General features: G+C 36.3%; 1 protein-coding gene and 1 long non-coding RNA gene across 3 annotated transcripts in view; one reads left to right on the top strand and one right to left on the bottom strand.

Annotated features, from left to right (window-relative positions):
- Window positions 1–90: 90 nt before the first annotated feature.
- Window positions 91–2,423, top strand: LOC130012269 (uncharacterized). Its single transcript, XR_008787659.1, has 3 exons — window positions 91–240; window positions 757–833; window positions 2,289–2,423. It is a non-coding gene; the product is annotated as an uncharacterized LOC130012269 (long non-coding RNA).
- A 1,030-nt stretch (window positions 2,424–3,453) lies between these two features.
- Window positions 3,454–17,533, bottom strand: part of LOC126815248 (uncharacterized) — a 40,087-nt gene continuing 26,007 nt past the window's right edge. For both annotated transcript variants that reach the window (XM_050540810.2, XM_050540809.2), the window contains exons 5-13: window positions 16,322–16,639; window positions 14,993–15,954; window positions 14,273–14,353; window positions 13,302–13,418; window positions 12,257–12,398; window positions 10,658–10,787; window positions 10,045–10,160; window positions 9,260–9,355; window positions 3,454–5,636 (exon numbers count right to left, since the gene is read on the bottom strand). In XM_050540810.2, coding sequence (XP_050396767.1) covers window positions 5,566–5,636; window positions 9,260–9,355; window positions 10,045–10,160; window positions 10,658–10,787; window positions 12,257–12,398; window positions 13,302–13,418; window positions 14,273–14,353; window positions 14,993–15,954; window positions 16,322–16,639 — 2,033 coding nt within the window. In that variant the 3' untranslated portion in view covers window positions 3,454–5,565. The remainder of the gene's footprint in view (window positions 5,637–9,259; window positions 9,356–10,044; window positions 10,161–10,657; window positions 10,788–12,256; window positions 12,399–13,301; window positions 13,419–14,272; window positions 14,354–14,992; window positions 15,955–16,321; window positions 16,640–17,533) is intronic.

A 17,533-nucleotide genomic window follows, 5' to 3' on the forward strand; every position in this document is an offset into this window, starting at 1 on the left:
TTTTTATATTTAATACGGGTGTTACTGTATTAATATTTAATAATGCTGATACTATATTTTTATTCCTAAGGCAAGATATCCGTACTGATGTTTCTGTAAAATTAGATGGAGAAAACACAACTGATTCGGTTTATCTTTCTGTAAGAACAACAGCTTGTGGTTGTCAAGCAGACATCGAATCTGGACTTTTCTTGTTTTTCTTTCCAAGAGAGCAACGCTATCTCCTATCATCGGATTTGTGTATGTTGAAAATAATTTATTTTTTGAATTTTTAAATGTTACTATCATATTCCTTGAATATCAGACATGAATTGATAGATTTTAATTTAAATGATATCACCCCACCCAACCTTAAAGGGTTAGGTTTAGAATTTTGATGTCATAATTTTCAATAATCAGTTGCTCTGTATAATAATCCCGATGCAATGACCGGTAGTAGTCTCTTTAATCCTCAAATATTTATGGGAGCCACTGTAGCTCGGTGAGTTCGGACAGAAACACCGCTGTCCGCGCAGCATTTCCATCATAGCACACTGCATGGCGTGTGTCCGTCTTCATTAATCCAGTTAAGTCGAACGTAAAACCCCATTTCATTTCATATTTTCATTCCACAAACAACTGATTGTTTAAATTGACAACAAAAGATATTTTTTTTTGTTTTATTTTACTTTCTTGGAAATAATAGCTAACCATTTTTGATTTTTATTGGGTGAGTATAAGACACAATTTAAAATCATATTATTTGTTCATATATAGTGAGAAAGAACGTACTGGCTTCGGGAAAAGTACCAACTGTCACCAATGATTGGGATGTTATTAAACTACAAGCTAAGGTAATTTATTCTATTGTTATTGTGAAGAAGCGGTGGCCCAGTGAATAAGACGTTACAAGTGCAATTATTATTTTTTTATATCTCAATTATTCCAATGCATTTATCCTAATTTTTTTATGAAAGGTCCATGATTATTTTTTGTGAAAGTTTGTAAGCTGGAAAATATAAGTGACACACGTTTTTTTTCCATGTGTGGTTAGCGACTAGTTTTCTCACTGTACGACGTGTTTATGTAGAATGTACACGAAACCATGTTCTAGTATCGTTTTCTTGTGAATAATGGGATTTCGAAAACATATCATCAGGCTCGTCTTTTTAAGAACATTCGCTTGACAAAGCTAGATAAGAAACCTTACAATCAAAACATGTTGTTAATAATTAATTCCGCGAGGGACCCAATGTTATGGAATACAAGTTTCAGAGAATATTCAGTGGCTTATTGAATGAGGCGCTAGCTAACTACCCAGAAGGTCTAGGGTTCGATCCCGTGTTCGCCGAGAAAAAAGTTTCCTGTTTTTTTTCCGGCCTGCCCGCCCCCCCCCCCATCTCCTGTCTGTGGTGCAGGCAGTGGCGGCGCCAGGGGGGGGCGAGGCAAATTGCCATCTGGTCTGTCCTCTGTTTGCCCCCCCCCCAAATAATTTTAGAAAATAAAAAAAAGTATTTGTGATACGTTTCGGTAATCAATACCTTCTACGGTGAATAAATCCCACATCCCCACTCAGTCATAAACTTGCACGTTGTAGAGCATTTCCGACAGTCTATTTTTCAAAATTGTCTTGGCGAGGTCCCCAATGGACTCGCTACTTTGGCGCTCGCAAGGGGAATTCGTTGAGGTTCGCAAGTCCGTTCATTTGACATTTTGTTCTCTAGTCGGATAAACTAGTGATCAGGCGACGGACGGTATCTGGTCAGACCTATTTATCTCGACGATCGGTGCCTGACAGAATAATGTAAGACAGCATTTCAGGCAGTCTATTTTTCAAAACTTTCTGGGGGAGGACTCCCTACTTTGACGCTCCTGAGTGGGCTTCGTCGTGATTCGCAAGTCCGTTCGTTTGACACTTTACCTCATGGATAAGCGCCTGAAATACTGCCAGGCTGCATTTCCCGCAACCTGTTTTTCAAAATTTTCTGGGGGAGGCCCCTACCCCTAGTTGAAGCTCGTGCCTTTGCCCCCTTAACCTTGGACTTTGCCCCAGCTTTGCCCCTCCAATCACCGACGGCTGGCGCCGCCACTGGGTGCAGGACGGACAACGTCTAGTCGTTTGGATGAGAAGACCACAGGTAAATTTGAATTCGACGAAAGTAGGTATAAACACCGCTCTCCGGGAAAAATTTTCCTCACGTTACACTGCATGGCATTATATGGAAGTCTTCATTAGACCTGAAAAGTAAGACGTTAAGCCTCAATTCATGTTTCATTTATATCTTTTGGATCTTTGTTGTATTTTGCAGGGAGATCATGTATGGGGAGCAGTTAATAATAATATGCTGTTCAACATAAGTATTCCAATATCTATCTCTCATGGCTGGGTGGCTGTGGGAACATATCCCTTTGGAACGGCCTACTTTGATGATTTGCATATTAATCCCGTGTAAAATGTGTAATATTTAATAATAAACCATTTAGAATATGCAATCATGAGAAGCTGTTGTCGTGTAATATTAAATTGACACAGTTTTGATGTTTTCATAAAGCAAGCGCAATAACATTATTTTTTAAAACAAAATCTGTATAATAGTGACTATTCATAATATTATATTGAGAAACAAGGAACTTCGAAGTAAACAGAATTAATGAATCATCTACAAAATGACGTCACTGCCTGTAGATTCTTAAACCGGGCGTAATAAAAATCGAAAAAGTACCCCCCCCCCCCCCCACCTTCAATTTTTTTTTTTAACATGACATGTTGGGCTATTTGTGGTTATAAATTTTAAAATCACTGGCATCTTCACTGAATGTTCTAGACCAAAACATGCCCTAGATATTTAACATCGAAGTCAAAAGGACGAGAACTACAAGTCTGGCTCCTCATAGAAGGGTCGAATTAAAACGGTGGAGGGGGGGGGCTGACTGGGATGCAGTCAGGGGCACCGATATTAAAGGCGGCCCCCAATTAGTGCTTTTCGCAGCTCTGGTGAGGCTACCAGGGGGTTTGTGCCGGAATATGCTCCCTTTGCACTGTTGATGTAAGGGCCCAATGAAAGAAATGTCGTGGATTTATTAGTGAAGTCAGCAGGACGAGAATTACTTGTCTTAGTCCAGATAATGCAGATATCCGGAGCGATTTTAATGGAGGCCAGAGGCCGTATATAGCGAACATCTACTTCTACACGTTAGATCGATCTACCTCAAATAGAAGCAAAATTACTGTGTTCCAAAACAAGTCCCCGAACAACAGAAATATGGACAGCTGTTTATCCTAAGTATGAAATGCTCATCGTGGAATTCATTCAAGATATTTAGCTAATAAATATCTACGCCAAGTTTGAACATTTTACCTCAATCAAAAATTATCAAGGTCCAAAAGGTATGGCGGATGGACGGACAGGCAGACCAACGGACGAACCCATCTCAATAGTCCACAATCTTCTCCGAAAAAAGAAATCATTGTCTACTTTTAAAATAATTTATTTGTGCATAGATATGAGAAAATGAAATTAATATATTCATTTCTACTCATAAAAACAATCAACAGGTGCAATAAAACCAATACAAACACATATTCCATAACAAAAGATAAAATATTTATAACATTACCCCCAAATGCACTAGACTGATGCCATTGCTATTAAGTATTGTTTAATGGTCGAGAGCGAGACATTAAGTAATATATGGTAACAACAAGAGGACCGTCAGGTCCGAGTGTTTTTACAATATATTACGCAATGTCTCAGCTCGAGACCATTAAACATCTTAAAATACAGACACTCCGCACGTGCGTTTACAGTGAAATACGTCACTCGAGTCTAATATTTGACAAGGTACGATTGGCAAGTTGCCCGTACGATTATTTGAAATAATGGTACGCCAACATCAAAGGGTGACGTCACATCTGTATTTTAATACCATATATGGACATTCTGGTAAATCCTAGTTGATAAACTTTATGGACGACTTTTCAGCTCTTTATTAAGAATATTATTTATTAATCCTTAATTTAAAGTGTTTGGTTCTAATTTAGACGTTCTTAAACCATAGTTAAAAATTACGAGGATTAAAACACTTTTTTTTTTGTAATTGTCGAATTTACGAAATCAATTTGTAGACTTTAATGCATGAAAGTCGATTTCGGATCAGTTTGAACTAAACACTGAACCAATAAAGTATCTCGATAAAGGCCATGGGCATTAGTTCGGTTGTACGTAAAAGGGGGACTTTAAACCCATTTAATCTAATTACTTAATGCAGTGCTGAATTGTCTTCCATAATCAAGGAGCTCAATAATCATAACATTAGTCTGTCTTATTGCAATAAAATTGTCTGACATTAATTTTATAAATGGTACAAAAAGAAATCAAATATAACATGGTACCAGTATGATTAGGGACTATTTATGTATAAGGATTTGACAACCGTATGATACATAAAAAAAGTAATAATCCAATATTTGAGGAATATAATAGCGCATCGACAAACAAACACATAAAAGCATAGATATCTTGATGATACAAATAAAACTTGCAGTAATTTAAAGTGATTACTCATAATTTTATACAAATAAGTACGACAGTACTAAATGACCCAAGAACTGAACATGACGTCATCGCAGCCATCTTGGAATTGTGACGCCAATCGATAAAGAATAAGCATGCCAAATTCCATGTCGATCGTACTGGAATTGACAGAGAAGAACAATGTGGATGCATCCAGTTCTTAGTTTAAAAAATCATCCATAAATGAACGTAACTAGATATATGAATAAATAACCTCGACTTTTTAATTAAATAACTTGATATATATCTATATGCTTAGACTATGTATATGGATAACAATAATACTATATATTTACAAAGCAGAACATATACACCAACAATATACATATACCGAAAATCTGCCGACTACTGGACAAGTTAGCCATTTAGTATTAGCATTTATTGCACAAGTCCCATCTACAAGCAAAACTAACATCCTAAACTTTCGGTTTAATTTTTTTACTTTTCTTCAGCCGAATGTGATGGAAATGTCAGATAGTTTAAACAAAAAAGGTGGATCAAAGTTGGTTTAAGAACAACAAGTACAGGAGTGCTACATGAACCGTCCGCCCGTCGATCGATGCACAACTGTCCAAATAATACGCATGCCGAGTTTCGTGTCGATAATACTCGATCGTGCTTAGATTATAAGTTTAGTTTCCTCCAAAGTAGATGAGTTTACCTTGCTAATCGTTTAAAAATGAAAACAACATTATTTTAATGATCGTTTAAAAAATTCCAAAACAAATTATTTTAATGATAACAAGACATAGATATTTTAAAATCAAGAATAAGTGGGACTCAAGAAAATATGTAAGATGGATCACAAGGTGACGGGAATATTGTAGAAAAATAGATAGTACAAACTATACACTCATTTAAATATTGGTTGACGTTACCCCCCCCCCCCCCAACCCTATGAATGAATAAGTAACAGTAACAATATATATATATATATATACATGTATATATAGTTACTGTTACTTATATTTATATGATGTACAAATTGTAAAAATAAATTAGGAAACTAAAATCATAAGGAATATCTTGCGACAACAGTCAGGAAAGCTAGTAGATAAAACGTAAAAGTTATTCTGTCAGAACCTGAAAGAAAAATTAATAACAATGTCAAACATACATTATGCAAGAGATAAATCTGCCAATTGCAGGTCTTTCTTTAGGCCTGAAATGTTATCTAAATTATTAATTAGACATTAATTAACTTATCCAGACCATAATCAACTCTCGATGGCATCGCTAGCCTGCGATATTTACTGGATTATGATCCCATTTGCTGCTCGACTTCCATTCATATTTAATCATGAAATGGATAATCGAGACTATGTTTTTTTTATCGTAAAGACTTTATTAATGATGATCGAGGCTAGGCCGAAATTTCAATCGCTTAATTCTCGGTTCATAGTGGATCAATTTGACTGAAATTTTCAGCAAATTGCCTTTACATTATCTAGTTTTAACTATTATGGTGAGAACTGACAGCTCTTTATCTAATCTCCTAAACGGGTGTTTATGTATGACGTACATGTACTTCCGGTGACTATTTTTAACCCACGATAAATCACACTAATAAAAAAAACTAAATGATTACAAACAACTTCATCCTATGGCATTTTAAATAGATCTTGAAGGTGGTCTGATTTGATTTTCCATAGCTGCAGTTTTTGTGTCCATGATTAATAATGTAATGTCCGAGTTGTGTAAAATAATGTTCATGTGCTATGTAGTTAAGGCGGCTAATTTTATGAAATAAAAATATATTTCTTTTCAAATGAGCATTATTTATTACCTATTTCTAAAACATCAGCAACAAACAGTATGGCTGAATATGTTTTTTTTTGCCCCAGAAATGGCTAATTATCATTCGAATCTTATCAAATGTTCACGATTTGATGCATGATTTCACTTTTTAAAAAAAATATTTTATTGTAAATTTATCTATAGAGATAAATAAAATACAGGATGAACGATGCGTTAGTATTGTAAAAAAATCAAATTAGTGTAGCTATCTTATTATTAAAATGCTATATACTCATATCAGTTAATATGCCTTGCTCCATTAGATATAAAAAAATTACTATCTGTATAACTTTAAATTTAAATTAAATTTAGTTCTAGACACAAATAACACATATGATGTATGACTGTTTATCAACCTAAAAATACTGATAAAAAATTATATTATTTAATAAAAACGATCAAATAAAAGTAGCATGTGTAGTGAGAGAGAGAGAGAAATGGGGTTTAACGTCCACTCGACACAAACTAGGTCATTTCGGGACTAGCATATGGTTTAATTTTATTTCAATAATTCGCTTGCGCGTAGGGGTCTTTTGCAGTGGGAGGAAACCGGAGGACCCGGAGAAAACCCACGAGGTTGGACAGGCGACCCTACTCCTTGTCACGTACAACCGGGGATTCGAAACCACGCCAGTCGACTCAATGACAGTCTTTATGATAAAGCGCGCACGCTAACCATTCAGCCCCCCGCATGTGTAGTGTAGCTGTCTTATTATTAAAATGCTATATACTCGTATCAGTTAATATACCTTGCTCCATTAGATATAAAAAATTAATATCTGTATAACTTTAAATTAAGATTAAATTTAGTTCTAGACACAAATAACACACATGATATATGACTGTTTATCATCCTAAAAATACTGAGAAATAATTCAATACATATTTAATAAAAATGATCAAATAAAAGTAGCATGTGTATTGAAATATTTAGTTGGTCCCGTCTCGGTGTTGGTTGAGAAGTACCTCACAATGAACAATATTCAGTCATTTGTAATGGACAAAAAATGAAATGAAATGGGGTTTAACGTATACTGATGTTCTGCTCCGACTTGTCTAATGAAGACGGGCATACGCCATACAATGTGCTATAAGGGAAATTTTGCGTACTCTTATAATTATCGAATTCCAACTGCCGAAAAGGTCTTTTGTGTGCACGGGACCGTGATTTTTCGTCCCATCCTAACGACTATATAGACCCTCTGTACACGTAAAGGAGCCGTTGACAGGCTGGTATTCGATCAAGAGAAGCCGGAAATGCCACGGCCCGGCCAAAATTTTCGTCACATTGCCCGGTTATGGGCATAACGCTATGGGCATTGTAAAATTTGTATTGTGTGGCGAGAACAAAATTACAACAGTTTGTGCACTGTACAGTGGTTTGGTAAAAAGTAAGTAACCGGTATTAATAAAATTCTAACAGTAAAACACACACCGCTATATAGTGACATTTTCATATACAAATGTTTCAAGTGAAAAATCCAAATGAACAAAAACTTGAGAGTAAGACTGGGGAGTTTTTGATTCAGTGATAAAATTAAATATAAACTCAGATGAGATAGAAAATAAAAGTGTTGTTTAAAATCATAGTAAAAAAACAAACATAGATATTACTTAATGTAACAAGGGTGGCGCCAGAGGAATGATGTGTAAACTAAACAATAGAACAAATAACCAGAGAAAATATTTAATGTAACAGTAGCGGCGCCAGATAAGTGACGTGGGTCCCTGGCTCCCTGCTTCCCATTGGACGATATTTTCCGTAGTAATTTTCTCACTTTCTGATCGCGGCTAAGATGGAATTACTTCTATTAATAGTGTTTTTCATCAAGGTCGTACTCCAAATTGTAGGTTTCCCTTGGAATTTTTAAAAATGGTTATGGCAGAGGCTCACCCCCCTTAACCCCCACCCCTTACGCTAAAGGAAAATACTGGCACCGCCATTTTCAAAATCATAACCTTCTCCAAATGCTAGACCAAACCTATATAGATATTACTTTATAACTCACCGTTATCCCATAATATTATAATAGGACTATTTACTCGCCATTACAATCTACAGAAGATTGTAATTATTGCTTGGTTATTGCGGGGTTTTAAAACAAACTATGGGTATACAATATTAATATCTGAAGACGCCCATAGAAGGCAGACAGCTAGCTTATATGATTTAATGAATGTCAGAATGAAGTAAAGTGGAATTTTTTTTTTACCTTGATGTATTTTTTTTATTTATTTATGCATTTATCTACCGTAAACAAAGAAGTACTTGTACTTCATCTACTTTAATATATATAAATATGGCACAAATTATGTAGTTTCATTTCGCCAACATAAATTTTACTTATATATATGTTGGCAAAATATATATAATCATTTTCATCCACAAACTTGAATCTTACAAATCTCCACTTTTCTCATATATACGTTTGTAAAATCTAATTTATACCAAAATAACGTCTGTTTACAGTAAGTGACGTTATAGAGAGATAAACAATGGCCAGGATTCAAGAATATTCGAAACAGAATTTCTAAATTAATATAAACATCTAGAAATTGGTTTAATTGATTCTGGCTTCTATAGGTTTATTGCTTATTTAATTGTTTTATCATAATCAAGTTGTTATTCTGACCGCGGTGGAAATGTTCGGAAAACGTTTCTTGAACCATTGGAAATCATCCATTTAATTAATGCTGAGCTGCTTGAGAGGGGCGTCCTTGGTCTAACACATGGGCATTAAATTGCAAGTTCTCCGATTTCGTCACACTGCTAAACAAGCCTTGTGGAAGCGATTTATTAAATGCCAGAGTTGTGATATTTATTAAATGCCAGAGTTGTGATATTTTTTAAATGCCAGAGTTGTGATAAATAAGTTTAATCTACACCTGTTTTGAACATTGAGTCTTACCTCCCGTCAAGGAACATTTGCTGGGTTTTGCTATTGAAAAGTCTCCAGACGCCGCCATAGTCATAGATTTACTTTTATATTTTTGAGCATCCATCCCTGAAAAAAATAACAAATTTTTGTCATGAAATATGGAGTATAGGTTAGTAAGTTGTAATTCTTTGAACATTAGAAAAAAGCTGTCCCTTTCATTACTCATGACTAATGTGATGTCTGATAGCGACAAAGTAGACGGAAAGATCATGTTTTGGTCTTGTCAGCTTTTCCAAGCCTTCCGGGGCTTAATGGAATTTTATGAATTTTGGCACGAAACAAAATGGAGTTTAACGTCCTACTTTTCTGTTCCACCAAGGCTAATGAAGGGAAATTTTGCCTGAACAGTAACTCTATGGGCTACTCTTATTTCGAATTACAATTCGCACGGGTTATCCACACGACTAGACGCTGTTCTTTTATAGGCCGTCCGTTCTGCACCATTAACAATGGAAGTCACGCCGGAAAACCCCGATGAACTGTCTTGGCCCTCAACCCAATCGAAGTCGGACCTCCATATTAGCGAGACAATGCCTTACTCGCTGAGCCACCGTAGCACTAAATTTTGACACACATAGATGACCTTTAACCCTTATTGATGTTTTCAAATATACTTCGCGGATCTTTCAACAACTTATTTATCGACAGGTTTAAAACCAAACCAAACCCACCTGTACCGTTAGTATTTCAGGAATATTCTCTTACTTTGTCATCGGGGAAAGCCCCTTTTTTAATTAAAAAATAATTATACTCACCCAGAAAATAAACTTGTAAATCTGTGCATCCCTCTTTCGTGGATGTGAGAGCCATTATCATGACATTCCACTCACTGATTTGCATTTCTTGGGCAATTGTTCGACTAATCTGGGCTCTGTGTATAAATATATTAAAGTTATTGAAGATTGGCGAAACATAAAATTTATTACACATTCGGGTCATTTCAAGTTTGGGGATAAGCAAAGTGATAGACGGCCATATGGGCAATATATGAAATGAAATGTAATTTTATCGCATAAAATAAAGGGTTGTTGAAAAGAAGCAACTTTTGAAAAATGTGCCCAGGTGGTTGTCGGAGGCCCCGTCGGTCCTATTCATCTGTTTTTTCTTGTTGTTATTCTTGGGTGACAGTCAATTCATGTACGATTGACATGACACTTGGCAGGCTTGTTCCTTGGACAATTTCACATTCATTAACGTACTTCAATTTCTGATACGACTAAACAATCCCAATATAGGTGTAATGACGTCATATTCAGTTCATGGTCCATTGTATAGGGTTATAATAGTTATGAGCTAGCAGGTTAGGATTTGAAACCTTTGCTGCCGAAAAGTCGGTAGTCGAAACGTTGTATAGTCAAGGATTATTACCTGTCAATATTTGCAGGAGTGACAATAGATAACTTCAAAGGTGTTGGTGTTCCTACAGGCATTAAAGTAGCACACGCTATTCTACCAGCTCCTTTGTTCTTTTCGTGAAACACAACAGCTTTACCAATAACTGCAAAAATACACATTGATTAAAGCACTGAACATCGACGCGAAGTTCTTGTATCACTTCAAGCAATCGGATTATTTCGTTTCGGTTTTTTTTGATACTTTCGATGGCCTACACTACATGAAGATCTGACAAGTTGTACTCGACCCTAAAACGTCAGACATTGATTAATCAATCAGCGTTGGCGTTTCTAGTGGTTTACCCACAGTTCTGTGCATGGCACGCCAAGAAGTCGCCGTAATAAACTGTTTCATTGACTTAGCCCTCACTTCAACAAAACACCGGTAATATAACAACTCTTCCAGATCCTAGTGTAGTAAAGACAAATAAAACGAAATTTTGAACTATAAAAAAACGAAACGAAATAGGGTCTGTGTTTTAATCAGATTGCACTTCAAGCTTTAGTTAATTGTCACTGATATTATCATTGGTTAAAGTATAGAACTGATTAGAGCATTGAACATCATGAAACTAGAAATATTCACATATTATCATTGATTAAAGTATTGAACGCGAGTGTACATATTACCAGTCGTACGTCATAGGAGTCCAAGAGAAATTTAGATGTTACTCGATGCATGTCATCGTATTAGGTCTAAGGCAGGAGGAGTATTATTAATCCCCAGTCCCTAATCGGAAAATTACCACAGGGGAGCCGCTTAATCACCAAAATATGTACAAAAATGGATTCAGCTACCTCGAAAACATAATCATAATATTTTTACGCCAAACTTGATCAGGGAGTAAAATTCAAATTTCCAGCCCAAATATGCCGCCATCTTGAATGCCTCTGTGGTATCACAAATCAAAACAATTTGTATGGACATGGATTTAGCTATCTCAAAAACGTATATTTTGACACCGAACTCGATCGTATTATGATAAACGGGTGACAATTGGAATTTTAAAGCCAAAATCAATTGCCATTTTGGATTGCAGCCAGTTTGACCTATTTGAACATGGATTTCGGACTGGGAGGCTATTATGGTGATTTATAACATGCGTCTAGACCGACCATAAACCGTGGTCCGCATTTCTATTACAGCAACTGCCCGCACTGATATTATCTTGCCTGGACTACAAATGTCGATTCTTGTATAACCCCAGGCTTAATTATAGCGAATCTCTAAAACTTGTCCTTATTAATTAATTATGGAGAATCCCTATGTGTCAGTGAATCTAATATATAAAAATGTTTAGATTTTAACTTGTGACAAAACAAATCGATTACTAAAAACTATGAATTCATTCTAAAAATTACAATATATGACACTGTTGAAGCCCTTTGTAAATTGAAAATATTTGCCATACCTCCCCCCTCCCGCACTGTGGATGGTATGCGGTTGATAATGAGGAGGCTATTTGTCCCTGTCACCTCTCTTGATTTTCTCCAGGTCCTCCTCTACTTTCCTTCCAGTGTTAAACAGCCCTACCCAATATTTGAACCAAAGCAAGCGCCTGCATATACTTACCTGAATACATTCCGCTTAGCGGTAGATACACGTCTGTAGTGAACATCCTACCCGAGCCTATGGTATAGGTACCTAGTTTATTACTCTGATCACCCACTTCACATCGTAAAGGATTCGTGGCACCACATTCAGAATAACCAGTCTGAAATATTCAAAATAATACTCTTAGTCTGTAATCCAGGCCCGTAACTCGGGGGGGGGGGGGGGCTTCAAAAAGTTTCGCCCCCTGTGAAAAAATTGTCGACCATAAAAAAAAATAGATATACATTGTACGTCAAATTTAAAGCACCCTTGAGAACAGTTCTCGCCCCCTCGTTGCTCTGAGCTAGTTACGCCCCTGCTGTAGTCTGTACTGTTGGTAACGGGTTGATGCAACAAACTTTAGATAAAGCTTTATTAACGTTATGGAAGCTATATAAACTGATCAAGAACTTAAAAGGTTTTAAACTACGGGTTTTTTACTACAAAAACAAGTTCGAGCTTACTATATTATAGACTGGAAATCGTGCATGACTTAATCGCAACCATCTTATCATACTAAACTTGAGCTGTCTGTCTACAGTTAGCCCCGCTTGAGAACAGACATTGAGCTATTTTACGATTTTAGTTGAAATACTAAGTATACTTCGGGAATTTTGAGTAGTATGTATTCTGGTTACATTTAATGGAATTAAAAAGTTTTATTTAATCTTTGTGTGTATGCCTGAGTAGAGCCGCATTACAAAACAATATACTAATTAATGGATATGGCAGCCATTCGGGACAGAGATCTATTCTCGAAGTATGAAGTAGATGGATCTCTGTGTGCAGAATAGAATCGAGCATGACAAAATCTCAGCCATCTTATATCAAAATTTAAAGTTCGTCAATCGATGCGCAATTTTATTTTAATCGTAATCGCGGAGTTATTATACAATCGGTAACATGTCCATAATCTTGTTGTTTATTTATGTTATATGAAAGGGCGCACTATAAATATGCTGTAATAATATAAGATAAACTTAGTTTGCCGTATTATTGTAAATGATATCGTGATCAGTCTTACCTGTAAATTGACTTTAAATGGGTTAAAATGGCCGCCAGTGCTTTGACATCGACCGGTTGTAGCCTGATCATCCCCATCTACACCTTTAACATGGACATGCCAATTATGGTCTGGTGTCTAAAAAAACCCGAAAAAACAACCAAATGGTAATTGTATATCTGAATAGATAAAATGGGGTATAATGTCCTATTTTTATGCATCGACTGGGATAAAAAAGATCGATAAAAATCATGCAGTGAGCGATGAAGGTAACTGTGCCCTGCCAGCGAAGTTAAGGCCTACTCTTAGATATGTGAATGTCCCAAAGCAATAAGAAAAGGTACCGGACATGTGAATGTCCCAAAGCAATAAGAAAAGGTACCAGTTGTTCTAGAAAGAAACAAATTAATTTGTCTCCCAGCACAAAATTTAATAATAATAAATACTTTGCTTAACAAATGTCGAATATTTGGCCCATGGGCCCGTCTGACAATTTGACTAGAGGTAAACACATCTACAGAAGTAAATAAAACACAATAATAACTACTAATTTATTCAACAAAGGTGGAAATTAGGCCCGGGGTCCTGTCTGACATTTGTGACTTTCGGTAAACATACACAGATGCAATTAAATAAAAACCAAAACATTAATCATAAACAATATAACTGGGATTTCCTTTAAACAATCTTGCCTGCGGGACAAGTCAGATATTTTTGCCAAACAAATCCCAATTTATATATTATTTCTTAAGAAAACTATTTTATAAAGATAACAATATTTATTGTATTTTAACTTTCAATTCTTTGAAATTCTAATCTCGTGGCATGTAAATTGACCGACGGATAGGTTCTCCAGTCGGTCAACGTCACTGTCTGTCATTCAAGACAGGAAAATATGACTGAAAAGAAAGGCTGACCGACTATATTCAATCCTAATTACATCCCACAGTGCCCGCCAGTTGCTTAATTACGCCAATACAAAAGATACTCACAGATGCTGATCCATCAGAATAAACTAAATCCACTTCAACACTGGTATCACTCATACTATTATCTGGATAAACATACTGACTCTAGATAAATACAAAATACAATTATAATCTCCCATTATCTGGATATACATACTGAATTTAAATAAATACAAAATACAATTATTTTAATTTCTCATACAGATTGACTCGAGATAAACAGAAACTACAACCATTTTAATCTCCTATAGATACTGATTCCAGATAAATAAAAAATACAACTATTTTAATCTCTCATAATCTAGATAAAAATAATAACACAGATAAATAGACAATGCAATTGTAATCTCTCATAATCTAGATAAAAATAATAGCTCTATTTAGAAAATACAATCTGATTTTAAAAAAGAAGAAATTAGAGTTGGAGTAAATGATACAAAATACGATTTAACATCCCAACTTTTCTGCACCAACTTGGATATCTAAGCAGGACATGCTATGAGGGAAATTACACCCCAACAGTAGGGCTACGTCCTACTCTTAATTCTTTGACATGCATGCCATGTGTACACGGATCTATTTCAATTTTTCGTCCCATCAGAACGACTAGGCACACCTTCCATGTCAGCACCGTGGAGAAGCATAGGCCAGGACTGAATATTCATATAGAACAAAGATATGTATTGCGTACTAGTTGTTCAAAAACAAAAGATCCTAACTGTAATTATGGATACTGAAACTTACCAGAGTAACATAGCCTCGAACATTTGTATCAAATTCAGCTTTAGCTTGAAACAGAGTACCACCCGTGAGACTTATATCTTCTACAATGTTACCACAAGACCAGCGAGATCCATCAGAAGCTTTGTGTAAAACAACAGATCGCCCAATAATACTTTGCGGACCAAAAAGATTCATGTTTGTATCAAAATGTTCATCATTGCTTGATACACCACTTAATTTACCAAACTTTCCGCTGATATCACCAACTTCATACTGGTCGACGGTGCCTACTGTTGGTTCCGGGTCCGTGGCCGTATCAATATCAAAAGGATTAAAGTGTCCTGCTACACTCGCAGCAGAACAGCTGGAAGAAGCTCCCGGCAAGATACCAAAGGTGTGAACGTGGTACTTGGCAGCTGTATTTGCCAAATTCTGTAAATCATTTTTAATGGTGGTCTTCCCTTCTACAACACCAGATGATTGAGAGAACTTTATTGAACCTGTTACGCCTTTAGACCAGGAGTTTACAACTGCGACCCGTTCACGGACTTCATAAATAGTGGCACAGGCCATTATGCCATTGTCGCCAAAAATAACTATTGAGCGCCCAATTATACCCATGGATCCATACAGCGGCAGATATTGGTCGCTAATACTGTGTTCGGCTGCCGTATTGTCTGCAGAGCGCACACTTATTTGCCCATGTTTTTTGGTCAAATCTCCTTTTACGCAGCGAACTGGGTCATTCATTTGGCATTGTGCGTCATACTGCGTTCCAGTTACAGTAGAATTATCAGGATTGAAGATGTTACCAGTGGAAGCGCATCGCGATGTATCGGCATTCCAGTCGGCACCAGCCATGTTTTTATTAATTTGCCACTTGTAACTAGAAGACGTTGTTGTGCCATCTGCTGTATTGAGTTCAATAAAAATGGATGTTTCTTGTCTGGATGACTTTAAAGGTTGTTTTAAGATCGCGTAACCTATATATAAAAAATATATAATTTTCTTAAAACCCGTTTAGCGAGAGATCGAGCACTCTATAACAGATATAAACAAGGTGCAGTCTATGTTTTGGGGATTTTTGTTTGTTTTATTTTTAAAATAGATGTTTGAAAAGTTTTAATTCTAATTTATGTCTAGACGAATTCAAAGGTTGTTTTAAGACAGAAAAACCTACAAGAAAATACCGTTTTATCTAAAAACCTTTATAGCTAGAAAATACTTATAATCCAGAAAATAATCCATCAGCACAGATAATAAGATCATAACGATAAGTTTCTGGAACACCAAAATACAACAATGCCTAGCGTAACTATTTGTTTGACGGGGAAGGAACGAAATACTTACCAATAAACGGATAAGTGAATGTGGCCATAGCTGTTTTAACTGCATCCACATCTTCAATATTAGCACAGATCCACCTCGAACCATCACCTTTGTGTATTACCAATGATCTGAAGGCAATGCTGTTTTTTCCAAACAATGGCATATTCCAGTCGTTATAAGTCATCGTAACGTTATCTTTACCGGCTAATGTCCCGAATTTACCACTTACATCACCTATTTCATATTTGTCATTCGTTCCTGTGCCGGATGGCGGACTGCCAGATATATCTATACTATATGGATTGAAATGCCCGCTTACTAATGCGCCACTACACATCCCTGAAACACCAAATTATAAAAATAAATTCAATCAATTATATCCAAGCGGAAAGCCGGTCGATTTGGAAGAGCATTGAGCAAATTGGGTTTACAATACCACTCAGTGCTGCTCGACCATTTGGGGACTCATATGTTTAATTTTCTTCAGCGCATAGACCTCAAGCAGTGTGTGTGGGTGTGTGGTGTTTGTACAAAAATATCTATTTGGAAATTCATTCTCTCGATTTGGGAGTGCATTGAGTAAATTGGGTTTCAATTCCACTCAGTGCTACTAGGCTATTTTAATTTTTAATGCGAGAGAGTTGAGCCGGGTGGGAATGAGTGTTTGGGGGAAAGAAGAAAGCAAAAGTAGCGCTTATTTAAAGGTTTCTCGATTTAGGAGTACATACAGTAAATTGGGTTAAAATTTCACCACTAAACCATTTGGAGACTCGCATATTTAACTGGCTTAAGCTTGGACTCTTTAGCAACTCATATCCAAAATAAACTTATGAGAGAGAGAGAAATGGGGTTTAACGTCCACTCGACACAAACTATGTCATTTCGGGACTAACACATGGTTCAATTTTATTTCAATAATTCGCTTGCGCGTAGGGGTCTTTAGTAGTGGGAGGAAACCGGAGGACCCGGAGAAAACCCACGAAGCTGGACAGGCAAACCTACTCCTTGTCACGTACAACCGGGGAATCGAAACCCCACCAGTTGACTCAATGACAGACCGTATGATACAGCGCAGCGCGCACGTGCTAACCATTCGGCTATCCAATCCCCCAAACTTATAAGGAAATCTGTATTAATTTAAAAGATTCACAATTTGTAAAAACTGAAAATGCTTTCATTTCCCATCGGTTAAAAGTTTGTGTACATTACAAATTTCGCTTCACCTGTTTCGCC

Source organism: Patella vulgata, chromosome 3, assembly GCF_932274485.2.
Source record: "Patella vulgata chromosome 3, xgPatVulg1.2, whole genome shotgun sequence".
In the NCBI taxonomy this organism is placed as follows: domain Eukaryota; kingdom Metazoa; phylum Mollusca; class Gastropoda; family Patellidae; genus Patella; species Patella vulgata.